The sequence below is a fragment of the Mustela putorius genome, unplaced genomic scaffold (genome assembly GCF_011764305.1).
Source record: "Mustela putorius furo isolate JIRA1106 unplaced genomic scaffold, ASM1176430v1.1 tig00003909_pilon_pilon_pilon, whole genome shotgun sequence".
NCBI lineage: Eukaryota > Metazoa > Chordata > Mammalia > Carnivora > Mustelidae > Mustela > Mustela putorius.
In genome coordinates, this window is record NW_025422057.1 from 27,429,338 (window position 1) to 27,457,040 (window position 27,703).

At 37.9% G+C, this 27,703-nt stretch overlaps 1 protein-coding gene across 3 annotated transcripts in view; it reads right to left on the bottom strand.

Moving 5' to 3' along the window:
* SLF2 (SMC5-SMC6 complex localization factor 2) overlaps positions 1-27,062 on the bottom strand; it is a 47,664-nt gene extending 20,602 nt beyond the window's left edge. The window contains exons 1-11 of one of the 3 annotated variants that reach the window (XM_004749471.3): positions 26,790-27,062; positions 24,173-24,216; positions 22,949-23,682; positions 20,962-21,019; positions 14,959-15,950; positions 13,909-13,979; positions 9,895-10,017; positions 9,321-9,488; positions 8,057-8,159; positions 1,794-1,869; positions 860-1,001 (exon numbers count right to left, since the gene is read on the bottom strand). In XM_004749471.3, coding sequence (XP_004749528.2) covers positions 860-1,001; positions 1,794-1,869; positions 8,057-8,159; positions 9,321-9,488; positions 9,895-10,017; positions 13,909-13,979; positions 14,959-15,950; positions 20,962-21,019; positions 22,949-23,682; positions 24,173-24,216; positions 26,790-26,929 — 2,651 coding nt within the window. In that variant the 5' untranslated portion in view covers positions 26,930-27,062. Of the gene's footprint in view, positions 1-859; positions 1,002-1,793; positions 1,870-8,056; positions 8,160-9,320; positions 9,489-9,894; positions 10,018-13,908; positions 13,980-14,443; positions 14,536-14,958; positions 15,954-20,961; positions 21,020-22,948; positions 23,683-24,172; positions 24,217-26,789 lie in introns of those variants that run through there. The other 2 variants (XM_004749470.3, XM_004749472.3) reach the window with 2 other exon arrangements.
* Between the last annotated feature and the right edge of the window lie 641 nt (positions 27,063-27,703).

Here is a 27,703-nt window from a genome sequence, read left to right on the forward strand (position 1 = left end):
TTAACCCACTGAGTCACCCAGGCACTCTGCTCTCTGTTTTTTAAAGATAGATTTATTTTACAGCAAGAGAGCAAGAGAAAGAGAGACAGCAAGGGAGCAGATCAGTGGGAGGAGGGGCAGTGGGAGGAGGAGAGAGAGACTCTTAAGCAGACTCCTCACTGAGTGCAGAGCCTGATATGGAGCTTGATTCCAGAACCCTGAGATCACGGCCTGAGCCAAAACCCAAAGTTGGTGACCCTACTGACTAAGCCACCCAGGCGCCCCCCTCCTCCTTTAAAACAGGCTCCGTGTCTAATGTGAGGCTTGAATTCACAACCCTGACATCAAGTCACATGCTCTACTGACTGAGACAGCTAGGTGCCCTATACCAATTTCTCTTGTTTCTTTTATTTGTTACAGCACTTCAGCTGACTCTTAGGCTTCTTTGCATACATTAACATACTTCTGCAAATAATGAAACTTCCACCAACTCATATCCAGTTTTTATATCTATTTTTCTCTCTTACCTAACTGCTTTGGCCAGCATTGCCAACAGAATAATGCCAAATAATGCCAACAAATAATGTCAAATAAGCAAATAATGTCAGATAATGACAAATAATAACAGAATAATGTCAAATAATGTTTTATTTTTAAAAAATTAAAAATTTTAAATATTTCTATTTCATCCCTGTTAAACTTGATGACTTTCAGATTAAGACATATGTTAGGAATGTATCTAATTCAAGATCCATTTCAACTTTGAGAGATTTTAAAAACCAAGAGTGGGTACTGAAGTTATCAAATGAATATTACTGTTATCACATTAAAATTATTTAAAATAATGTTTTTGGGATTTAATTATGAAAATAAAACTTACACTAGACTGTCTTCATTAAAGTCTGGCTGAAGATTCTCCAGAGGAAACAAAGATCTGAAATCAATTCCCATATTGAAAAACACAGCTGCTATATCAGATAATGATGGGATCCAGGGCCAAACTGGTGAATCGCTGAAGGTATCTAGTTAACAGAAGAAATGATTTTATCCCAAATCCCAGGTTCACAAACACACAATTGCAAGTGACAGTCTGCATGTGAAACATGGATTATTACGATGATTTTACAGAAATGATATGTTGACAATATAGTTATTTAGAATGATCATATAGGAATTAGAGATTTTCAAGTAAATATGAAGGCAACGACATTTATGAAAGTATCTGAGAGTGATGATGAATAAAAGCATGTAACTCATGAGGTAATACACTTTGAAAAGACTGACAATAACAATGGTAAAATACCAAACTACTCCTAACACAGAAGATTTTACCATCTTTAGTGCCCATACAATCCCAATCCTCAAAACAAGTGAAAGATGAAAATCACAATGCTCGTTTCATTTTAAGGGATCTCAAAAGTAATAAAACAATTGTTACATTTTTGTAGTAGATACTTTCAATCTCCTCAGTGCACAATCAGTACAATACTTGCACATCAATAAGCCAGTTAAAATTAATTGGCTAAATAAGTAACAAACTTGTAACTATTTCCATTTACCCAGGACAGTAACCCATGAGTTGGTAAATATCAGGTTAGGGCTATCACTTGCAAGATCTTATACCCTTTTCTCAATGCGACTAGAAAACTGCAGATACTGAATGGAGTTTCTTATCATTATTAAAGATTTTAGATCACAAAAAAAATAACTTTTTGTTCTGTATTTCTGAATATCGTAAATGTTTAGCAATACAAGAGACTGTACATAGCAACTTGTAATTCACACTGCTAATCAGAGTAAATCTATATACTCACCATTTCTAATTGTTATTTCCATCAATGTACTTAAAATCTGCACAGACACAATACAGTCTGTATGAACCGACATCATCTGCCAAAGTAGACAAGAATATTAAAAAAGAAGAAAAAAAAAAAAGAAAGAAAATGAGCATTTACTACTTGCCAGGCATATATAAAGGTGTTTTATGGATTTTCTTGAATATGTATTTTTTATGCATTCCATTTTATTTTATTTAAAAAAAATTTTTTTTAAAGATTTTATTTATTTATCAGAGAGAGAGAGGGAGAGAGAGTGAGCACAGGCAGACAGAATGGCAGGCACAGGCAGAGGGAGAAGCAGGCACCCCGCTGAGCAAGGAGCCCAATGTGGGACTCGATCCCAGGACGCTGGGATCATGACCCGAGCCGAAGGCAGCGGCTTAACCAACTGAGCCACCCAGGCGTCCCTATATGCATTCCATTTTAATATTTATAATAACCTTATGAAGTGGCCATACACTACACATTAGCAGACAGGCTCAGAGAGATTAAGATACCCAACATAATGAGGAGTTAGAACTTAAAATTCAGGTCTGATTCTAAAATCAGGGCCCTTTCCATTCTAATTCTGTTTAATTCCATTCCATTCTGTTTTTACAACTTTCCTTTATATTAGACAAATATAACAACTGAAAACTATTAAAAAATACCTTTCTAGTTCATTTGTGCAATGAAATCCGAAAACCATAAAGAAAAAGGCTAACTGATCACAGGCAAAAATCAAACCACACACTAATAAAAATATGCAAAATAATGTATCAATAAACCATTTATTTATGATTAATAAATTAATCATGATTTATTTATTTATGATTTATTTATTTGTGATTTTTATTTATTTGTCAGGGAGAGAGAGAGCAAGCACAAGCAGGGGGAGTAGCTGGCAGAAAGAGAAGCAGGCTCTGAGCTGAGCAGAGAACTGGATTTGGAACTCAATCCCGGGACCCCAGGATCATGACCTGAGCTGAAGGCAGACACCCAATCCACTAAGCCACCCAGGCATCCCTATCAATATACTTTTAAAAAAGAATGTTCAATATCACTAGTAATCAAAGAAATGCAAAGAGAAGTGACAAGCTGTCATTAACTTGTTAAGAGAAGCTTGACTTTTGGCGCCTAGATGGCTCAGTCTTAAAATCTTAAAAAAAAAAAAAAAAAAAAAAAAAGAGAGAAGCTTGACTTTAAGATTGTTAATGATCAAGAACACTGATAACAGCCAGTGGTCGTAAGAGTACTAAGAAAGAGTATAATTTGATAAAATTTAAAAAGTAATTTGGTAGTATTTATGCAAAGTTATTGTCCTTTTTACAGTTAGTCTTTTTACATACAGAAATTTGTATGCACAGGCATATAATTAATATAACTGTATAAAATGAATTTTGGGGGAACAAAATCTCAAGTTTAAAAAATATTTTAAAAAATAAAAAATAGGGGCGCTTGGATGGTTTAGTTTATTAAGCATCTGTCTTTGGCTCGGGTCGTGGTCTTGGGGTCCTGGAATCGAGCCCATCAGGCTCCCTGTTCAGTGGGGAGTCTGCTTCTCCCTCTCCCTCTGCAACTCCCCCTGCTGTGCTTGCTCATATACTCACTCTCAAATAAATAAATAAAATCTTAAAAAAATATATAAATAAAAAATTAAAAATTTTTAAAAGAATCATATAATGGGCACCTGGGTGGCGGCTCAGTCTGTTAAGCATATGACTCTTGATTTTGGCTCAGGTCATGTTCTCAGAGCTGTGAGATCAAGCCCTGTGTCAGGCTCCCCGCTCAGCACAAGTTTGCTGGAGATTCTCCCTCTCCCCCTGCTTGCACTTGCATGCACGCTCTCTAATAAATAAATCTTTAAAAAAAAGAGAATCATATGACAGGCTGAAGGTAATTTTAAAGTGGTTTTGCAGGGGAAAACATTTGTTTCCCTTTTGCTTCGGAGCTGTAGATTGATTATAGTAAATTTAAATCTAAAGTGTAAGGGAGGATTGATTTTTCTCTTGCAGCTCAGCCATTTGGTGAAGTTTGGGTTTTTCTCCCTCTTTCTGGGCTGTTCAGTTCTTGCCAGGCTACTTTGTAGCAAGTTGTGTCCTGAGCATCACCTCCCACCAGACCCCAAAGATCTAGGAGGAGCCTCGGTCTGTCACTAGGCTTCCAATGGATTCGCCAGAGCAGCTTTATCCAACCTGGGCTCCGGGATCATCTCAGACACCCAATGAAGAGGATTCCCAGGAAAGCTCAGGTGCCTCTCAAACGATCTCCAAAGTATTAACCAAGAACCTTGGCAAATTGACCCTAGACTCCAGTATCGTCCTCCCTTCCCCTCTGCCACAGTATCCGTCTCAGCAGCCAGGCAGAGAGAGGAAACCACAGGGGCTGGTGGAGCGTATCCTCAGCAGCAGTGGGAGGAGGACTGGAGTGAGGACCTTGTTAACAGCCGGGAAGGAAAGGATGGCAAGGATGACTCGAATGATTCAGTACCAGCACTACCTAAGCCCGGGGTCTCAGCTTCAAAAAGATCTACAGCAGAAGGAAACGAAGGGTGAAAGAAGAGTGGAAAGATTCAGATGTCGCTGTCATTATTGCCTGTATCACGAAGATCTTGCTGAGGACACCAGCATGGAGAATAATTATGACGTGGAGCCAATGTAAACAGACTTTTATTCTTGAACTATTTCTTTCTGCTAGTGATTTTAGGATCATTTTGCAGCAGCTTGGAGGGCTGCTCTATGTTAGGGCAAACTAATACTTTGATAATCTGTGATATTACAAGGGGTTTATTTTAATATCTTTTTTTTTTTTTTTTTTTTTACCGTGATGCCAGGAATTTGTGAGGAATCCTGTAGTTTGCATTTGGATGACTTCAGTATACTTGCACCTTTTGATTTGACCTAAGGAAGCACTAATAGGTTTTGAATGTTGCCTGTGTGTTTGAGAGAGCTGAAGTCATTAAGATAAGATATATATCAAAAATTGGAAGCCAAGTAACTTGTGCAGAAGGAATACAAGAAAACTCTGGGTGGTTTGGTAAGCAAAATTAGGGTGGGTATATATGCTAGATTTTCTGGTTTTCTGACATTGTAATAAAATTTTTTTGTTGTGCTCTTTCAGTTTCAGTAGGAAGTGTGTGTGTAAAGGATCTTAATAGAGTTATTTGAATAAAAAAAATAAAGTGTAAGGGAGAATAACACAAACTCTGTTTCAATCAGGCATATTTGTATCATTGTATGTTTGTACTCGCATCATTTGTGTGTTTGTGCCATTTTCAAAATCAGCCTGTGTCAAAAACTCAGGTCTAACGTTTGTGTTATGTTTTGCCACTAGGGGGCAGCACCATTCAAGGACATGCTGGAAACAGAACAAATTTGGTAACCATCATTTTTAGGCAGTAATAAATTCTAAGGTGGGCAACCCAGTACTTGGAGATAATTAAATAAATGTGTAAAGAGGTGTATACAACAATATCATGTCTATCAATTGAGACTGGGTTAAATAAAGCAGTATAATACGGCAATAGAATACTATAAAACCATTAAAAAAGATGACGACATATTTATACTGACACGAAAATAATTTGTTATCTGAGATAAGTCACAAAACCCATATTCTATTTATACTGTCATACAGTAATCTATGTACATGCAGAGAACAATCTCAACACTAAAATTTAATAACCCCTGGAAACTGGGATGGCATTAAGCCATTTTACTTTTAAGTTTTCACAATCAAACATGAATTGCTTTTGAAAAAGTTTTTAAAAAGTAGCAAAGTGTGCTTCTAGTTTTACACTCACAAATTCAGGAAAATGCAAATATTTTAATTACATTTTAACAATTAAATTAACAAAAATGTAGGGACCATATAGTTCATTCTTTGTTTATGGTTGAATGATATTCCTTTGTACGTGTGCATATGTGTGCATGTACATCTCTTTTATCCACCAGGGCTGCTTCCACAATTTGGTTACTGTAAATAATGCTGCAATATACACTGGGATGTACATATCCTTCTGAATTAGTGTTTTGTATTCTCTGGGTAAGAAGGGTTAAACAAAACATTAGAACCACAGCACTAAAATAAATTCTGACATACTCTCTAAAAAAGAAAAATAGTTACAAGTTGGTATATCTGTCCATTATGAAAAATGGACTTGGAATTACAAAGGAAAGATGAGACAAAGTGTTTTACACAGAAAAAGTACTAATGTATGATTATTAGCTATATTTTTCAAATAATAAATACATAAAGTATTAAAAACCACTTAAACAAAAGTATACGTATAGGTTACAATCAGGGTTTTAACGACTATAATGAGGATCCACATCAACAAGATAAAAATTAATACAGATAGATGCAAAGTCTTACTTATAAGTTTAAGAAAAGAGATATTGCAGAGTTAGAGAATAACAAAGCTCTGGCATGATAGCAGATGAAGTTTGGAATTGCAGTTAACAGAAATATGTCAGTGGGTATAAGGGAGAGTCTCACTGGAAACTGCTGTTTGAAAGACCTTATATCTCAAGTTTATGTCCATTTCTGCGGGAAATGCTTTAGGAGCTAAAGGTCATTCAGAAAGATAATCAGTAAAGGAACTAGGTATTTACTGACTGGAGAAAGCTTACTACTGGGGGGAAGGTGAGGGTCATAAAGCTGTTTTAAAATAAATGAAGGACTGTTAGATGCAGCATATTCTGGGAAGCTCTAGAAAAGATAATTAGTACTACTACATAAAAACCACAGGGAGGCAAGTTTTGATTTAATTAGGACTGTTTAAAAAAAAATTTACTGGGGTCAAAGTAGCGAGCTCCTAACCACTGGAAGTAAACACTCCTGCCGCCCAGTCTGCACCGCCTGCTATTTTCTCTGCCCAGAGTGCTCTTTTACCACATAGCGGCAAGGCTAACTCCATTACTTTCTTCTCAGATCTTTACTCAGACCTCGCCTGACCAGTAAGGCCCTCATCATTAATTATCTCATATATATATATATATATATATATGTATATATATATATATATATATATACACATATATATACATACATACAATAATTTGATTTTTCGATATATATCAAAATATATATTTTTCGATAGATATATCGAAAAATCAAAAAAGCAAGCTTTTTGATACTTCTCTGTGCCTACCCTAGCCTAATACTTCTTCCTAGCACCACCATCTGACATATCTCTAAACATGCATTCACACATATACCCACTTACTCTCTCCTCTATAGTACTGGAACGTGGCTTTCATGAGATCAGAAATGTGGATTTTTTCATTACTGTTCTCTCCAGCTCCTGGCAGAGCTGGCACTCAAAAAATGCCAGCAATATGAAAAAAAGGAATAAAAGGCTGTATTGGAATATCTAGTTCTTACCAAATACGAGATTGTTTGAAATGCTATCTTAAGGCCCAGAATAGAAAGTTCTTATGTTTTTCCCACTTTTCACTTCATACAATATCCATATTTTTAATAGTCATATTTTTTGTTACCACTGACACTTATAAAGTTACCATGCAGATAATATAAAAATTTAGATAATTAAGTGGTTTAAAAATTAAACATTATTGGGGAAAAGAAGTATTGGGTTGCAGATATACACACATACAAAAATGGGAAAATATTAGTATACAAGTCAAATCCTAAAAATAAATATGCAAGAGTCTCCATAAAATTGGGAGAAAATAATTTTTTAAAACCCCACAAAGCCTCCTTTCCCTCCTCTTCCCCTTCCAAAAAAGGGGTAATGTAAGAATGAGAACTCTTCTGAAACTAACCATATGGTGATCTACCAGTGGGATGAAATATCTTAGGCACAATTAACATTACTACCCTGCACACGATCTGCATTAGCATTCCCTTTATAATCTCTTCACGGGGACTCTTTTTGCCTCTTTTTTTTTTTTTTAAGATTTTATTTATTTATTTGACAGGCAGAGATCACAAGTAGGCAGAGAGGCAGGCAGAGAGAGAGGCGGGAAGCAGGCTCCAGAGCAGAGAGCCCAATGCAGGGCTCGATCCCAGGACCCCGAGATCATGACCTAAGCTGAAGGCAGAGGCTTAACCCACTGAGCCACCCAGGCGCCCCTTCTTTTTGCCTCATTTTAGGTGCCCATCCCACTGAAATCATGGGTTTGATGTGTTTTTTTTTTTCTTTAGTAATGTGTAATGTGCAAATATGGTATTTTAAGTTTGTCTTTGACTAGGAAATGCAGTAGGAAACAACTATACTCCCCAAACATTTCTCTTACCCGAAATAGCCACTTTAACACAGGTACAGGACACTGGACGTAGTGATAAGCAGAGGTAAGAAAGCCTTGTGTTGTCAAAAAAATCTGATCTGTTTTTCCTGATCTGAAAAAATAAAGTGAAATCAATGACTGTACTTTCAGGGTAAGAAACGTCTTCCACCACATCTGACATAATCAGGGAAATGAGCAAGCACACCATCCTCAGACCCTGGAGGCAGACTCTACTCCAATATGGATGGGTTACTCAAAAAGGAAATTCAAGTGATGGCCTAAAGCTGATCCACTATATTGGCCTGTCTCCAGATTTATCTGGTGAATAAATTTACATTAGCTGGCAGTGTTGAGAAGGCGCCTATTAAGTCTCAGGGCACTGTCTGCTTTTGCCAACTTGGGTCTGTAATTCTATAAAGCTCAGCACCAGAATTAATGTGATCTCTCTGGATCTGAGATATCGTGCACTGAGAGAAATTAGACCAACTTGGGCACAGTGGTACAGACTGCTAGGTGCCCATCCCAAGATCTATTCTTGGCTTTCCTGTTGGCAACCGAGTGGCTGACTTTTAGCTCTGCCTTAAATAAAAACCATTTCCCAGTCTTCCTTTAACAGGTGTGGTCATGTTGACTAAGTTCTACCCAACTAGCCATAAGTAGAAATATGTGGGATTTCTGGGAATTTGAATGTAAAGGGCTGGATGGTGGAGAAGAAAGATTATATGGTGAAACACCAGACCTGGACTTCCTACCTTCAAACTTCTTTCACATAAGAAAGAAATATACTTCTTGTTTTCTGTTTGTTTGTTTTTAAATATTTTATTTATTTATTTGACAGACAGAGATCACAAGTAGGCAGAGAGGCAGGCAGAAAGAGAGAGGAGGAAGCAGGCTCCCTGCTGAGCAGAGAGCCTGATGCAGGGCTCGATCTCAGGACCCGGAGATCATGACCTGAGCTGAAGGCAGAGGCTTTAACCCACTGAGCCACCCAGGTGCACCTATACTTCTTGTTTTAAGCCCCTATTATTTTGACAGTTGCTGTTACTATATGCTGATCTTAATCCTAACTAATAAAAGCATATGTGCCAAGCAACTATCTTACACTGCTGCCTCTAATTAAATAATAAACACAAAAAGCAATAGTAATAAGAAGGATTTGAAAACTGATAGGTCATAACAGAAGTTAACCTTTTAGAAGAGTATGGCAGTTAGATACTTTTAGGATAATTTTTATATAGGAAAAAGTAAAATGTTTTTCTGTTTTTCTACTTACTTAAGAATAAGCTTTTCTACAGCGCTCTGTCCTATAAAACCAGAGTCTCTTAAATCCAAGGTATATTGATTGAAAATTTTTCCGGAATTGAGGAAATTAAATATTTCTTCACCTGGGTGATGATCAGGAATAGCATCAATTGTAACCGAAAATTTCTTTAGAAATTCCCTGGAATAAAAAAAGTTACTGAATACCAAATAATTACATTGCATGTGATTTTGTGTTTAAAGCCTGGGTGCAAAGAAAACTTTTCTTAGGACCAATGTTAACCTCAGATAAGACTAGCATGAGAACATGGGTTTTGTTCCTCCCACTGTTTGCCAGTAGTTAATCCAAAGCCGCTAAATGGGTCTATGTGAAAAGAAATAATAACCAGGAGAAAAAAGATGTATCTTGGCCTTAACATTTGTCCTTGAAATCCATCATAGATGGATTAGAAAACCATCATAGATGGATTAGAAAACCATCATAGATTACTCATTAAGAACATAACCATCAGTGGTTCATTTATTTCACAAGAACAAAATTAAGATATATAAACTTAGTAGGATATACATTATGAAAAATGCTATACCTGTGCTCTTCTAAGAGGCCATCCTCATCATCTGTACTGTCTTGATCTCCAATTCTGATGGGGGATTTAATGCCTCGGCCCTGCCTTATGTCTTCCTGTAGTTGCTTCTGCAGTTCATCTAGCCTGAGAATTGAAAGAATATTGCAAAAAATGGCTTACTCTAAAAACAATCTTTAGTTTGTCTAAAAGCAGCACCAAAAAAACCAAAACAACCCCCGCCGAAACCAACCTCTTATTAGTAATAAGTACCTTGTTATATGACAAATTTTGTTGTACTAAAGGTCAAATTATATTTCTTTTTTTTAAAAAATTAATTATTTATTTATTTGACAGACAGAGATCACAAGTAGACAGAGGCAGGCAGAGACAGAGGAGGAAGCAGGCTCCCCACTGAGCAGAGAGCCCTATGCGGGGCTTGATCCCAGGACCCTGAGACCATGATCTGAGCTGAAGGCAGAGGCTTTAACCCACTGAGCCACCCAGGTGCCCCAAATTATATCTTTCCAAACACCATGATGTATAACAGGTTTTTTACCCAGCTACCATTATGGTATTAGAATAGTGTTCCTTCACACAGAAGACTTGAATATTTCTTTATATGAAATCCAAATCATTTAGAGAAAGGGGAAGGAAAAATGGCAAATAATTTGATTATCCCCTTGAATCTTTAATGCTCATTTGACTTCAAGTAGACCAACAAACTGATAATGTTAATTAGGCTTTCTAGTAGCAGTAGTCATTATCATTGTCATCATCATTATCATCACAGTACCTAACACTGAGCCCTTACTAAGGGACAGGCACTATACTGAGAACTTTATGTATTAAATATTTCAACCCTCACGAGAACCCCATGTGGTGGTTTATTATTACCCATTTTACACATGAGGAAACAGACATCAGGAATGCTAACTTGCTCAAGCTCCCAATACAAGGAGCTGGGATTCAAAGCTGGAGAATCTAGCTCTGGAGTCCTTGCTTACACTGCTTGCCAAGACTAAGTTTTTCTAACCTTATTCCTAGCTCCAGCCCCACAGTAGATGAGTATAATACAACAGTAAGTGACAAGTAAATGTACTGCTCTACCAATACAGAAAAGAATCAATAATCAGATCAAACTAGCATCTCTACCTCTGGTCTGTGCAATGTTCATTTCAAATAAACAACTTCAGATCTGACATTACAAATCACATAAATTCATGAAATGTTTAAAGAATTTTACAATAGAGACAATTTCTCTAACTTTAGAAAGGTGAGCACTTCTGACTAATTGTATCTCCTATGGTTAGTTAACTCATCTATCAAGTTTGAGACACATATGTACCAACTTCAAGTCAGTTGAGGGTTTTTTTTTTTAAAGATTTTATTTACTTATTTGACAGACAGAAATCACAAGTAGGCAGAGAGGCAGGCAGAGAGAGAGAGAGGAGGAAGCAGGCCCCCCACCGAGCAGAGAGCCCGACGCGGGGCTCAATCCCAGGACCCTGAGATCATGACCTGAGCCAAACGAAGGCAGAGGCTTTAACCCACTGAGCCACCCAGATGCCCCCCCTTTTTAAAAGATTTTATTACTTATTTGAGGGAGAGAGAGCACAAGCAGGGGGACTGGCAGAGGGAAAGGGACCAGGAGACTCCCTGCTCAGAGGAGCCCAACGTGGGGGCAGATCCAATCCCAGGACCCTGAGATCATGATCTAAGCCAAAGCCAGACACTTAACCAACTGAGCCACCCTGGAGCCCCAAGTCAGTTGAGCTTTTAAGTGAAGTTCTGTGGGCTAGTTTTGAGGATATTCCTTAAATAAGGAAGATACTTTCCCCCTCATTAGCAAAAGCAGTTTACAATGAATGACACAAATTTTATGAGGTCCATTATGATCCTCAAACTTTTTGATTTCTCTATGTGTGTTTGTGTGTGAGAGAGAGAGAGAGACAGAGAGAGCCAGAGACTGAAAGAGAAACACAATTCTAAACTTCTTCGTTAAGAGTAACTTGATAGGGACGCCTGGGTGGCTCAGTTGGTTGGACGACTGCCTTCGGCTCAGGTCATGATCCTGGAGTCCCGGGATCGAGTCCCGCATCGGACTCCCAGCTCCATGGGGAGTCTGCTTCTCTCTCTGACCTTCTCCTCGTTCGTGCTCTCTCTCTCTGTCTCTCTCTCAAGTAAATAAATAAAATCTTTAAAAAAAAAAAAAAAAAGAGTAACTTGATATAGGGGTCCCTGGGGTGGTCTCTGCCTTCGGCTCAGGTCATGGTCTCAAGGTTCTGGGATTGAGCCCCATGTAGGGCTCTCTGCTCAGCAGGGAGCCTGCTTCCTTCTCTCTCTCTGTCAAATAAATAAATAAAATCTTAAAAAAAAAAAAAAGAGTAACTTGATATAGAAAAAACTATGTGTTGGAATACATAAGAATGTTTAAAAAAAATTCTATGCAAACAAAAAACCCGCAAACAACTCAATTAAAAAATGGGCAAGGGGCACCTATATGGCTTAGTTGATTATGTCTGTCTTTGGCTGTGGGTCATGATCCTGGGGTCCTGGGATTGAGCCCCACATCAGGCTCCCTGCTCAGCAGGGAGTCTGCTTCTCCTTCTTCTGTGCCCCCTCCCTCTCTTGTACTCTCTCTCTCTCTCAAATAAAGCAATAAAATCTTTTAAAAAATGGGCAAAGGAGCTGAACAGACATTTCTCCAAAGAAGCTACAAAAATGGCCAATAAGGACATGAAAAGATGCTCAACATCATTAGTTATTAGTTTAAAGTGAAAATGAAAACCACAATGAGGTACCCCTTCATACTCGTTAGGATGGCTATCATCAAAAAACCAGAAAATATCAAGTGTTGGTGAGGATGTGGAAAAACTGGAATCCTTGTGCACTGCTCATGGGAATGTAAAATGGTGCAGCCACTATGGAAAACAGTATAGCAGTTCCTCAAAATTATGTACAGAATCACTGTATGATCCAGCAATTCTACTTCTGAGTATATACCCAACCCCTAAGAACTGAATGGGGACTTAAAGAGATACTTGTACACCCACGTTCACAGCAGCAATGCTTCCAACAGCCAAAAAACAGAAGTAACCCAAGTGTCCATCAAAGGATAAATGGTTAAATAAAATGTGGTATATACATATACTAGAGTATTATTCAGCCTCAAGAAGGAAGGAAAATCTTGGAGCACCTGGGTGGCTCAGCGGGTTAAGCCTCTGCCTTCAGCTCAGGTCATGATCTCAGGGTCCTGGGATCGAGCCCTGCATGGGGCTCTCTGCTCAGTGGGAAGCCTGCTTCCTCCTCTCTGCCTGCCTCTCTCTGCCTACTTGTGATCTCTATCTGTCAAATAAATAAACAAAATCTTAAAAAAAAAATAAAAGGAAATTCTGACACATGCTACGAAATGGACAAACCTTGAAGACACCATGCTAAGTGAAATAAACCAATATAAATGAATGAATACTATATGATTTCATTTAGATGAGGTACCTAGAACAGTTAATTTCATAGAGGCAGCCCCACTGCCAAGGGCTGGGAGAAGAGGAGGACGGGCAGTTATTATTTAATGAGTACGGAATTTCAGTGAGGGAAGCTGAATAAAGTTCTGAAGATGGATGGTGCTGACGGTCGTACAACATGAATGGATGTAATTCCAGTGAATTGCACAGTTAAGGATTAGAATGGTAAATTAAATTCTGTATATTTTATCACAATAAAAAAATACACACAGAAAATTCTGCCCATACTTTTGATCAAGAATTTCAGCTACCAGTTAGATTCGGCTTGTGGTAAGCAGAAAGGAATTTGTATTATTACAGTAATACAGTAAACCGTAAAAACCTGATCTTCTGACCCGGCCTTGTGAACAAGAGTACTTTATTTCTAACAAAGTTGATAGTAAAACTATTATAGTAGTATTGGCATAAAATGCATGCTAATTTCTCACAATCCTTAAAGGAAAATTAAAAACCCAACCCACCACACAAATAAGCAGTATGTTTAATTTAGCAAGGTAGTCATGATGCTGACCTTTGAGTGTCTTCCATCTCCTTCACAAGACGTTCTAAAGTATTTGTATATGTACCACTATGAACACGTTCCTAAAACAAGAAGAAAATTTAGGGATACTTTATAACATATCTTAGTACAAGAATTGGGATGTTTTAAGTTACTCAGAGAACTAAAGAGTATTTTCTATTTCAAAAACCTAGGCCAGGAGGATACCTTTCTTAGAGAATTTTCACCATCATGCTTTAAATCTAGTATTTTGTACTGCAGGCAATTTGATTTTACCATTTATTAGGAAAGGCACTAATTTTAAAACCCTGTCAGCCTTCGGAACTGACTGTAAACACCCAAGGGCTCCATGGCTACCATGTCTTTATTTTTAAATTCTATTTTAATGTAATCAAACTAATTTTTAGGTGTTACCATGGAACATTAACACCTTCCCCACCAAATTTTACAGACATATTAGAATTTAATCCAGCTTATTCCCAAGATAGAATGAAGCACTTTATAAATAAAATTGCACACCACAATTAACAACATTTCTACACTCTACCTTCATTTACAGCAGTGGTCTCCAAAGCAGGGGGTGTGCAAGGTGATCCATTGGGGTGCAGGAAGAAAATAATAGAACTTCTATTTATATGGAACTTCTATAGAAACTCCAGTAGAACTTAGTCTATAGTAACTTCTATATAACTTCTATAGGAAAATACTTTTTTCTTCTTCCTTTTAAATTCTGTTTTTGCATATGCTTTAGAAAGTACACAGTAGTATAGTGGTACATGTATATAATCTATAAGTATACATATATATTGGAATACATGCTTAAAATTTTTTTTACTAATAGAAGTGTTTGTGATCAAAAAAGTTTGGAGACCACTGATTTACAGTAATAAAACTAAAGATATGGGAAACCCATTAACCAAACAAGAACTATACCAGTTGCAGTCCAATTACGAATCATAACAGATACTACGTTTTTAAACAGTTCTAGCAATTTATCCCTCTTTCACTCATCAATCCAATTTTCCCTCTTCAGGTAAAGATAAATGTCACAGAACTACTTACTGTATAGTCTGATGACTGAGATCTAAGCCCCTTGGAAAAAGCAGGAGGCTTTCCTGTAGTTGCAGGAGTCTGATTGAAGTTCAAAGCCATTATTTCTTCCAGTGATTTTAATGTTTCCTCTTCCTCATCACTGTCTAGGTTGTAACCTAAACTTTCTTCATCACTATCAAAATCACCCCTTAGTTTTCTTTTCAGTGCATTGCTACCTGCATTGGAATTTCCTGTACTCTCTTTATCTGAAGGGGCTTTATCTGAAGGTGCTGTAGGGCTTGGGGTACATGGCACTGGCACAACTTCCAAAGCAGGAGGGGGAGACTTTGTAGTAGTGCCATATTCTGAACGCAAAGATCCCCCAGAAATTTTCCCTGAAGATACATTAGAATCAGCTTTATCAGTCTTTGTTTTGTGTTCCTTGTGTCTGGAGGACTCTGCAGAATGCCCAGAACATTCTTTAGATGAGGAACGCTCTTCTTCTTTTTTAGGAACTGGAAGAGTGCAATTTTTAGTATTTAATGGTACCCGGGAGGAACCAGCACTTGGAACATGGGAAAGTAAAGGTAGAAGTTTTGTCTCCTTTGATGCCAGAGAGCTAGCAGTTTTATTTTTCTGAAGGTTGCTAGCTTTTTTAACTGCAGACTTTTCCTGAGGTAAAGATATGTGGGGTTTCTGAATCTTAGTCTCTTTGGTACTTGCCACACGGATTTGGTCACTATTCCTGGAAGAATGGTGGCCGGAATTTGAAGGTGCCAAGCCTCCAGAGGAGCGATCAATTTCTTCACTGGGTTCCTTGGATATATCTTCCAAGCGCAATACATCCCCGGGCGTCTTCAGTGCAATATGTTTTATAAACTTCTCTCTCTGATGTGGTCCGTCAGGACGCTTCTCAAGGAAGGACTCCTTTACTTTTGGCATTATAGATTCTCTTGTGCTTTTCAGATCTGAGTCCATAGAGTTCCTTTTTCTTTTGTCAGGGAACTTATTCTGCTTAGACCCTGCTAAAATTTAATTTTTGCCAGATTAGTGAATAGTAAATTTTCCTATCGTAGTAAAGTTTAGTGAGTGTCTAGAATACTCTGACAAAATGCTTAAATTGTAAAAGTTTAGGCTGAGATCATTCAATATATGTGGCATAAGGAAAAAAAGTTAGTACTATTATTTATTTATTAACTAATAAAATACTGGTGTCCAAATTTAAAGCTAATGACAATGCCCATTTTCATTCTAAAGCTATTAGAAGTTTACTACCCAAACAAAATTCAAGGTATTGCTCCCTGAAACACAAAAGCTGCATATCTATTATCATGGAAGGTAATTCCCTCAAAGTTGATATATTCTTTCTTAGATCAAGGACTATCTGATTCCAGAAATGTAATACTTCTAATCTAAATTTATAGCATCTTAAAATATATATATGATAACTAGCTGAAGGCAAACATATTTTCTCAATTAAAATAAAAATCTACCCAAGTCTTTCTCCCCAGTGTTTAATTGTTTATTCCTTCCTGTGTATCCTTCTAGTCATTAGCTATGTTATGAGTTGTGGTGGAATTGTGGCTCCCAAGACGATATATTGAGGGGCGCCTGGATGGCTCAGTTGTTAAGCATCTGCCTTCAGCTCAGGTCATGATCCCAGGGTCCTAGGATCAAGTCCCACATCAGGCTTCCTGCTCGGCCGGAAGCCTGCTTCTCCCTCTCCCACTCCCCCTGCTTATGTTCCCTCTCTCACTGTGTCTTTCTGTCAAATAAATAAAATCTTACAAAATAAATAAATAAAAAGGTGATATGTTGAAGTCTTAACTCCCAGGATCTCACAATGTGACTTTAATAACAAATAAGGTCTTTACAGGGGTAGTTAAGTTAAAATAAAAGTCATTAAGGTGGGTCCTAATCCAGTTATGACTGGTGTCCTTAGAAGAAGGCGAAATTTGCAGTCTTGAAGTCTTTTATCTTTTTCACACTATCATGTCATGAATTTACAGGGAATGTACTACAGCAACCCAAGCTCCTTTCCATTGGTTCTCACAAAACATACTTCTCTGAGTGGAGCAGGCTGGCATTTTAGTTGAACCTAAGTACCTTCCTCTTTGGCTTCCTTCAAAAGGGTAAATTTGGACATGGAGATAGAACTGAAGAGGGAAGATGAAGTGGAAACACACAGGAAAGGGGTGCCTGAGTGGCTTAGTTGGTTAAACGTCTGCCTTCAGCCCAGGTCAACATCTCAGGGTCCTGGAATTGAGCCCCAAGTTGGGGTCCTTGCTCAGTGGGAAATCTGCTTCTCTCTCTCCATCTGCCCCCCACCCACTTGTATGTTCTCTCTCAAATATAAATTTAAAAAATCTTAAAAAACAAACAAACAAACAAAAAAACAAAGAAAACCCCAACCACACATGCAGGGAAAAGATACCATGTGACATATGACAGGAGTGATGTATCTAAAAGTCAAAGAATGCCAAGAATTGTAGGCAAACACCAAAAGCTAGAAGAGGCAAAGAAGGATTCCCTCCTTAAATTGCTCTGCTGATAACCTTAATTTTGGACTTCTAGCTTCTAGAACCATGAGAAAATATATTTCCACTGTTTTAAGCTACCTAGGTTTAGGGGGTCCATCCAAGAGAACTTTAATAAACCACATTTATTTGAGTTAACCAGGTTAAAAATGTTTCTTAATGTGTTTAAAAATGGGACGTTATCATTAATTAAAACCCATTAATCATTAAAGATTACTATTTATATAAACAGTATTCCCCAAATCAATTTTCTCTCTGCATAAGGGCATATGTCCTCAAATCCTCAACAATTTGATTAAGACAACGACAAAATAACTCAAGAGGTAAGAAACTTTTTATAGCTTGATCAGTATATAATCTGAAAAATTCCATTTATAAACATGAAAAAAATCAATAAACAAATGTCTCTATCTCCATTTTTCTTTTTAAAGATTTTATTTACTTACTTGACAGACAGAGAGAGATCAAAGTAGGCAGAGAGACAGGCAGAGAGAGAGGGAAAGCAGGCTCACTGCTGAACAGAGAGCCCAATGCAGGACTCGATCCCAGAACCCTGAGATCATGACCTGAGCCAAAGGCAGAGGCTTATTAACCAACTCTGAAACACCCAGGCGCCCTATCTCCATTTTTCTACAGGTAGCTTCTTTTACCTGAAGAAATCATTCTATATCCACTCACTTTGCTGGGGTTAAATGTCTTGTAAAAAAAGGACAAGGGTTCATTATGATGAGAAAGCAACTAACTAAGAAAAAGACTTGGGGTGGATTTACACTGATTATTTTAAGTTTGGGATTTCAAAAAAGATAGCTACAGAGCTGCCAGCTTGAGTTCTGTTCCATTTCCTAGAGAAGTTAATTTATATATATAGCTAGAAATGAGAAATTTCTGATTTGTTTAGGAATTTATGATTTGTTCAGGTCTTCAATTCTGGAACAGAAGGAGAGAAAAACTGTTTATGAACAAAGTTTAGGAAAAATCACCTTACTAAAAGCTTCTGACGTCTGGAATTAGAGGAGGTTGAACTGGTACTGTAAGTAAGCTTCCCTTTTGCAAGCTCTCTAAAGCGGTGGGTTTACTGCATGATACTTTTTGTACTGCTTGTACAAACTGCAGACTGTTTAAGGACATTTCAAATATCTGTTAATATACAAAACAAATAGGGGTGACTGGGTGGCTCAGTGGGTTAAGCCTCTGCCTTCGTCTTAGGTCATGATCTCCGGGTCCTGGGATGGAGCCCCACATTGGGCTCTCTGCTCAGCAGGGAGCCTGCTTCCCCCCTTCTCTCTGCCTGCCTCTCTGCCTACTTGTGATCTCTATCAAATAAATAAATAAAATCTTAAAAAAAATAAATAAAACAGACAAGACAGACTGAATTTGTAAACAGAAAAAAAGTAAAAATACAACTGTTCATGAATAGGGGATTGGTTACTAATAAATTATAGAATAAACAAGGGATGGATTAATTTAGACCTCAGAATGCAGCCCAAGGACAGGATTCTAGAAGACTAAAGAGCTAAAGGATTTTATCAACATTCCTAAAATCTAACTTGTGTGTTATTATGTACATCACAACTGAGAAGTATAATAGCAGAAATATGAACAAGACAGTATATTTGGATTATTAAGATCTATTCGCTATCAGATAAAGATAAGCATTCTTCAGGTTATCTAGTGAAAAAGTCCCTTATGTTCTTTATATTCTGTTGACAGTGAAATGCAGCATAAATGTGTATTTATTAAAAAGTACAATACCATAAGTTAAAATGATTATGAAACATGCAAAATACTAGAAAAAAACCATAAATCAAGGTTATAAATAAAATATAAATAAGAGGGTTCTTAAATCTACTTATGAAAACATGAAGAAAGCGTCTTTTTTTTTTTTTTTAAAAAGGTTTTATTTATTTGAGAGAGAGAAAGCACGAGGAAGGGGAGGGTCCGGGGAGAAGCCGACTCCCCACTAAGCACGGAGCCCGGTGCAGACTTGATCCTGGCACTCCAGGATCATGACTTGAGCCGAAGGCAGATGCTTAACTGACTGAGCCATCCAGGTGCCCAGAAAGCATCTTTTTCAAGTACTGTTCAAAAACTGCAGTATGTGGAACTGTATAAATGAAACTACATTACAGTCACCACTGACGAAATCTGCAAATCTATGAACTGAATAGAATTTTTATCTTAGTCATTACTAGAGAAAGAAAAAGCGAGCTGAAGAGCTTGGTGGCAACACCACCACTAGCACCCCTTTATACTGGGAAGAGCAAAATATTTTACACTAAAAATATTTTGTTCTTCCATTCACCTCACTGCAAATTGATCACTTTTTACTATAAATGTGTAATATAGTGAGTACAGAACAATCTCATGGCTGAGAAATTATTGTTCTTGTACTTCATAATGTCAAAATTCAATGAAAATTTAATCACTAAAATCAACACTGTAAAAATTAAATAAAAAATTTATAAAACTTCAAATTCATTCCTGTATCTAGAAGCTCTCTTTACGATGGTAAACTATGGTTTCTGTCCTGGCTAAAAATTGATATTAACACTTGAGATTACCTGCTCAAAATGCAATACACCTCTAAAATATATAAAAAATACAGTTTTACATGAAACCTGAAGAACAAGGAGTCACATCTGTCTCTCTCTGTACCTCTCTTTTTTCTTAATGATTTTATGAGGATGTGAAGATCAAATGAATTAGAAGCACACAGACCAGGGCATGGCACACAGTAACTGTTCAGTAAATGTTAGCTATTATTGTTATGTTCACTGTTATCTTACTCAGCATGGGAATTTGTAAAATCCATTTTTCAAAGTCTGCAATCATGGCAGAAAAAAATCTATTACACCAGATTATTAACAGTTGTTATTTCTGGAAGTCTTTCATTTTTTGAATTACAAATTTCTGCAATGTTTGACTTTTACACTGTTCTATTTTCTAGTTAAGAAAAGATAAAGATACTTTAAGAATTATGACTGAATTAACAGTAGCTATTTATTACTATGTATTTCCTCAACTAATAGATAGTAAAAGTACAAATTAATATATGTAGGTGTCCTTGAAATTTCATATTAAAAAGTTTATCTTTGTACTTGAAATATTAGAAATATTTGGATGTTGTTGTGAACGATGGTAACAGTTTTAACCTTATACAAGGCATCGATAATACCAAGATCTTAGTCCACAGTTCCAATAAGATTATGCTTCTTACTATAGCCAAGATTCAGGAGCAGAACATGGAATACCAAAATGAGAAACATGCTGCTAGGAACTCTTGAAAGAGGCAAAAAGGTAAAGAAAAACCACAGGTTATGCATACTAATTCAGGGACTAGTCTTTTTAAATATAATTTAACCAAACTCTTAACTAATCTCAGACATTTGCAATTTCCCTCTAGGAAGGAAATTGTGTATTTAAACAAATCTGCTTTATAAAAATGCCACTGAGATACAGTTTTATATAAAGATTAATAAATTAATTTTGATTCTACCTGAAGCGGGTTCCCATGAATCAGAAGAGGATCTTTTCCTTGAGAAATGTCCATTTTCCTATTAGCAAAATGAGAAAAAATTAATTAGGAATTGGGACCAGTAATGGATGTGAACTTTTCTTTGTAACATTTAAACACGGATTTCTAGACCAAAATAAATAAATTGAGTACTTTTATTTGGAGGTAAATTCAAACTTTTATAATAAGACATTTTAGGGGCGCCTGGGTGGCTCAGTTGGTTAAGCAGCTGCCTTCAGCTCAGGTGGTGATTCCAGGGTCCTGAGATCGAGTCCCACATGGGGCTCCCTGCTCAGTGGAGAATCTGCTTCTCCTTCTTCCTCTGCCCCTCTCTCTGCTTGTGCTCTCTAGTAAATAAAAAAATTTTAAAAAGACACTTTAAACTCTTAACTTTTACAAAAATGAAGGACATTTGTATGATAAAAATGTAAAAATGTCATAAAAATAAAAGCCAGTTTTCATAAGGCAAATTTAGAGCTTTGTATTAACTCAGGATTAGTATTAAAACCCTGTATCATTCTGATAAAGAAATAGTAAGCCTAATACTTGCCAATTAAGGAAAATAACTCAGGAGCGTCTTGGTGGCTGAGTTAGTTAAGCCTCTGACTTTGGCTCAGGTCAAGATCTCAAGGTCCTGGAATGGAGCCCTGCATCAGGCTCCCCCCTGAGATGGGAGTCTGCCTAGCCCCCTCACCCTGCTTGTATTCTCTCTCTCAAATAAATAAAATCTCTAAAAATAATGGACATAATGAACTCTTCAATATTTCAGTTCAAATACTGATGTACAATCAAACACTGCAATCTTCTAAGAATGGACCAAATGTGGGGTACCTGGGTGGCTCAGTGGGTTAAAGCCTCTGCCTTCAGCTCAGATCATGAGCCCAGCATCCTGGGATGGGGCACCACATCAGGCTCTCTGCTTAGCAGGGAGCCTGCCCCCCCCCCCTCTGCCCGCCTCTCTGCCTACTTGTGAACTCTGTCAAATAAATAAAATCTTAAGAAAAAAAAAAAAAAAAAGAATGGACCAAATGTTAATAATGATTATTAGCAAATCTCATTGGTAAAGACACCAAACTCCTTGCAAATCAACCACAGAGTTTACAAATACATTTTCTAGCAATATGCATGGCAACACTCTCCATTTCCTCCTAAAATGTCAGTTTGGTTTACTGTTTTGGTCTATCTGGTTTTAAAATCTTGTAGCACTGTATCAACACAGCCCTTTCTTGACATCTGAACTTCCTTTATTGGCTCTATATGTAGAGAAGTTCTCTGAAACGGAGTACTTATCTTTCTAGGGGAGAGGATCAGCTTTTGTTTATCTAGGTTTGGTCTATTCTCAAGGGAGAATATGATGAAGTTAATATGTATTTGCATAGCTTTCTAAGTATTATCATCTAAGTTGTCTAAGACTCATTCTCAAAATTATTTAGGACTTACATATAATCTAAACCAGTGATTCTCAAACTTTAAAGTACATCAGAATCATCTGGAAGCTTTAATTCCAGATTGCTGGTCTTACCTCCAATTTCTGGTTCAGTTAGTCTCGGGTGGAGCCCGAGATTTTGCATTTCTAAGCTCCCAGGTGATGCTGATGTGGTTAGTCTAGGGACCACATTTTGAGAACCACTGTTCTAAAAGATTTCCTCCTGTTTCAGATTTTCCATTCCATAAGTATCTCCCTTCAGCACAGCCTAATTTAAAAATGATGGTACTTGCCTAAAAAAAGAACGCTTACTTTCTTAAGAAAGGTCTTTGTTCATGGTCTGAAAAAATTAAGAGTAAGAAACACTACTAAGTTCTATGGACAGTCGGAGGAAACATAAGGAAATTAGGTTTTAACAAACTGTGTATCAGTATTTCCTTAACAAAAAATACCAATATGATGTTAACAGTTATTAAACATTTTTAGATTTAGCATGCTAAATTAAAGTAGTAGCCAAGCTGACTCAGTAATTATTACACATACCAGGTTTGAAAGATTGCTCTTTCCAGGTGTGACGTCATTCTGTTTACTTTGTTCCTGCCTTGATTTACATTTTCTTTCTATACTAGAAGATTTTAAAGAAAGGTTGCTTGCTTCTGAGAAAGAATTTTCTGAATTGATTCTCTGCTCCATTTGCTCCCTTCTCAACTTCTTTAGTTCTCTTTCTCTGCAATAAGAAGCTAGTGACAACTGGAATTTAGCCCCCAGTGGACTTTCTCCTGGGTGGTGCCTGGATAGACTGCTCCTGCTGCTAAGACTCCTAGAGCTGTTCTTGAAGATGTCAGTTTCTGTCACTGTGGCCTGCTTTTTGGGATCTGTATTAGTCTTGTCTCGATCTCTATCATTCTTCTCCCTGCTATTTTCGTGAATGAACAGTGACTTCCTCCTCTCTGGAGATCGATGTTTTTTCTTCAATGCCTTCATCTCCTTTGACAAGCAGTATGGAGGAACAAAGACTTTTGTAACTGCCTTTGGATATTTGGTGGCTATTGACACACAGGGCCGACGTGACTCATGCATACCACGATCTTTATGGTGCTCTTTAACACCTTTCATTAAAGTCTCTAAAATAGTGCTCTTTTCTGATGGCATCCTTTTGGGTTTAGATTTTTTTGGTGAAGATAGTTTCCTTTCAAACTGCTCTGTCCCAGTGATGGACAATCCACTTCCTCCATATTTGATGTCTGATTTTTGTGCAGAATCCAACATATGTCTGTCTAAATAGTCAATTAAAACACAAATTGCATGTTATTAAAAATAACACAAACTATTACATTTTGTACAATTATATAAATAAAAATACTAAGTCATCACAAAAATTTTCAAATCAATATTTAGATGATGACACACATTTTATGGGGGGATTAAAACATGGTTTATTTAATAACCTTACTTCATAATGCTCCCTTTTACTACATCTTGTAACTCACATGGCTCTATTTATAAAATTTTACTGTATTAGAAAGTTAAAATACTATACAATATGAACATTATTGACTGGAATATTTTAAGTGTAAGAAAGAACAACAGCAAAAAGTTTCTTCATGATGTTTAGAACTTATGTTTGTTAAAAACGCTGCATCTTCATTTTTTTTTTTCAATTTGAACATTCTGCTTAATCAAGTAAGAGCTTAGAGAAATTTAAAAATTGAATCCATCTCCCTCTTCGAAAGATCCTGTAAAAAAATGCATCAATAGTATACATACCTTGTTTTGAAGCTGGTTTGAAGAAATCTATAATTGACTGCTTCCTGAAAATAAAAGCATAACTAATATAGTATCACATAAGCAAACATTAAAACCTCAATAATTCAGATTAAGGGGAGAATACTAGATTTATAGAATATAGATTGGATCTCATTACCTGGTTTAATCAAGTTCTGACAATAGCAATAATGCTTTGCTAAGCTGATTATAAAAAACTTCCATTTTCAATATAATTTACCATTTCCTTTAGGAGCAACCTTATAAATGCACAACTGAGGTTTATACAATCTATTGTACTAAAATGTAAGATTGTTGGAGTATGGATCCAGGGAATTGACAGTGTGCTTCCTAAGAAAAGTTTACTGCTCCATGAGGGGATCTGATCCTATTGCTTGGTATCTCCGGTGACTGGTACCAAATAATGCTCAATAGATGTTTGCTGAATGAATAATGGAAATTATAAAAACTGAGTAAAACCTGAAAAGACTCATAACAAGAGTAGATGGTAGCATGGCAGTATCAGTTATTGGGCCCAGATGGGGAGGGAGCTGAGTTGAAGGGCATGCTGACCAAAAGGCAGAAAGGATCAAACGCCAAGCTGATAGTACCTTCTTTGTATACTAAAATGTAAGAGGTTAATCTACGTAACAGCAGAAATTAGAATGAGTCATCACAACTAATGTTCCAAAATCTTGTCTTTTACCTAAAAATTCTTAGGATATTAACAAAATAACAAAAATAACACATTGAGGAAAGCACAAGAGAAAAGGAAGAATGTGAACAATTACCAAAACCAAATTGTTTTAACTTTTAAGGATTTCTGCACCTTTCTGCACGGTAACACAAAGTGAACCATTATTACCAGAATTTGTATTTGGATTGATGTATTTAGAGTTATTTGTCAGCTGCATAAAGAGGAATGTCATCATATATAGAGCAAAAAATTAACTTCCTGGCAAAATTCTGCTAAAATGTATTCATTTTACTGAAAGAGAAGCAATACACTACCAGTTTTCCTAAACATTTATTCACTATGAGGTTGGAATGCTCAGAGAAAACTTGAACAATCCATGTCCCTTGTATGCTTCACAGGTCACATTAGAAGACCAACATCCTTCTTTAATGGTTTGCTGAAAGTCCACAACGTTTGTGAAATGTTGACGAAAAGCTAACTGTTATGAAATGAATATGAGTGACAGACTAAAGAAGAATTTATGCATTTGCTTTCATAAAAAATAAAAAATTAATTCCGCAGGAGAATAAACGAAGAAATGCCAGACGTTCTGCAAATCGGGAAAGGATGATGCCGTCCGTTACTGGTCGAGGAAAGAGATGAGAAAGGATTAAGCAGCAGCTAATTTGAAACAATACTATATATGCCTTTACATTAATTACTAAGTTAACATTACATCTTTCCTAAAATATTAGATCCCAGGCTCCTTTTCGAGTAATACACCAGAGGGAAAAATGGGTTTGGGTAAAACATACAAGGAATCTGTAAAATAACCATGAATGTAACTTTCAAGTAGGAACCGTTATCTAATTTCATATGCACAGAAATGGGCATTAGTTATTTATAACTACCTTTAAAAAATTTTTAACAGCTCACAAGCCCTTATCTGAAACTTTTGGGGTCAAATGTGTTTTTGAAATTTGAAGTTACTGGATTTTAGAAAGGGGGTAACTTGGATGCATTACATAAAGCCCCCAGTGGGGTCTGATACTGCACCCCAAAAGCAAACACACGAGCATTTCTCCATTATCGCTTACAAATACTCCCAGTTAATGCGATAAAGCCCATATACAGCCGTCCATTAATTCTAGTCAGGTTTGGCTGCCAAGTCAGAGGTGGTGCCAAACTTACTGAAAACTTTTGATTTTCATAGCATTTTGGCTTTCACAATTGAGATAAGGGATTGTGGACCTGTAGCACAACATTAGAAGATAAATTTAAGCTTTTTAAAACTTAAAATAAAAAAGACAGTACCAAGTGCGTAGAGAATTTAAACATGTTTTATTGTCAGAGGATGTCAAAACTCCCCATCTTATTACATAGCTCCCACAAAATCTTCACAAAAAACCTAGCCTCTTAGAGAGGCGGAAAGTTACTGAAGGAAAAAAAACATATCACATTCCAAATCTGCATGTTATAAGTATCAATCATCGTGCACACTGGACTATAAAGTAATTCGTGGAAGGGTTTCCCTCGTCACATCGTACATAATTTCACCCACAATTTAGAAAAGATTTATACTGTTAAACTACTACGATCAGTAGAACTGCAACGTACAAAAAAAACACCTAAATATGCACTAAGCAGGTAGGGCCCCGGGTCCAGCTATCGTGAAGGACAAAAATCACGGTCTACCTAAGGCGGGTTCTCCGTAGCCACCCAGGCTGTGGTCACTAGACGGAGAACTGCGTCCCAACTACAGAAAAGGAAACTCGAAGTCCCAGAAGCCCCCGCGCGGAGGCGGGGCAGGGGTTTGCCAGGCCCCGGAACGCCGAGGCCTGAGCTCGCGGAGGATGGCGGGAACTGAAAGAGCGGGCGTCCGCAGTCCTCCCTCATACCCTTGCCCCCGCGACCCGGCCCCTTCTCCAGCCCTCTGCACGGTACCTGTCCCCAGGACTCTTTGTTCTCTTTCCCGCTGCAGCAGGGGCGGTACTACCGGGTCTCAGATGGCAGCGCGGGGGCGACGACCCCGGGGCTGGGGATGAGGGGAAACCTGGCCTAGCGGGCATGCAGCGCCTTGTCATGTCGGCGCCGCTGGCGACGGCGGCATGAGCTGTGGCTGGAGAAGTTGGGTGCGTGGTTGCCGTCTTGCTGCTGGGACTCGGGGAGGCTGTCGGAGCAGAGTTGGGCGGCACCCCCTTCTCTCTTCATGGCGGTTCTCTCTCTTCGGAAGTGACTCCTGTGTGAGCGGGAAGGAACCTGAGGACCAACAGGGGGCGGGCCTTACTTGAAGGGTCGCACTCTGACTGGTTGACAAGGCGGTCATTTCAGTAGTGGAGCAATAGAAAGCCGCAGCCGCTTAGGAGAAGGCGGGGTTTCGAGAAAGGGGAGGGAGGTACGAAAACTGCCCCCCCCGTCACGTGCGCAGTTGGGGTGGGGGGAGCGCACAGTTGCATCCGGGCCGCTTCGGCCTCAGCAGGCACGCGGGGGCGGACAGGCGCGGGCCGCTGCGGGCTCTGCGGCAGCTGGCGACAGCCGCCTGGTCGAGGGCGAGGGACGAGATTTGCAGAAGCAAACCCGAGCCCAGCAGCTGCCCTCAGTGAGGGTGGCCAGCAGTTGGGCTTCCCGTGTCATACAGTTGTGCCTCAGAAATCTCCAGCTGTTCATTACATCGTCTTTTTAACAGATTAGGCCAGAGTGCCCAAATGCTGTCACCATTTCCTTGGTAATGGTGCACTGTCGAATCTGAAGACTTGTCCGTTCTGTGAGAGTTCTTGTTAAGTGTGGATGTTTTTTCTCTTTTTTTAGGAAAGACCCCCCCCCCCCAACACACACACACCAAAATAAAGGCTGTTTTT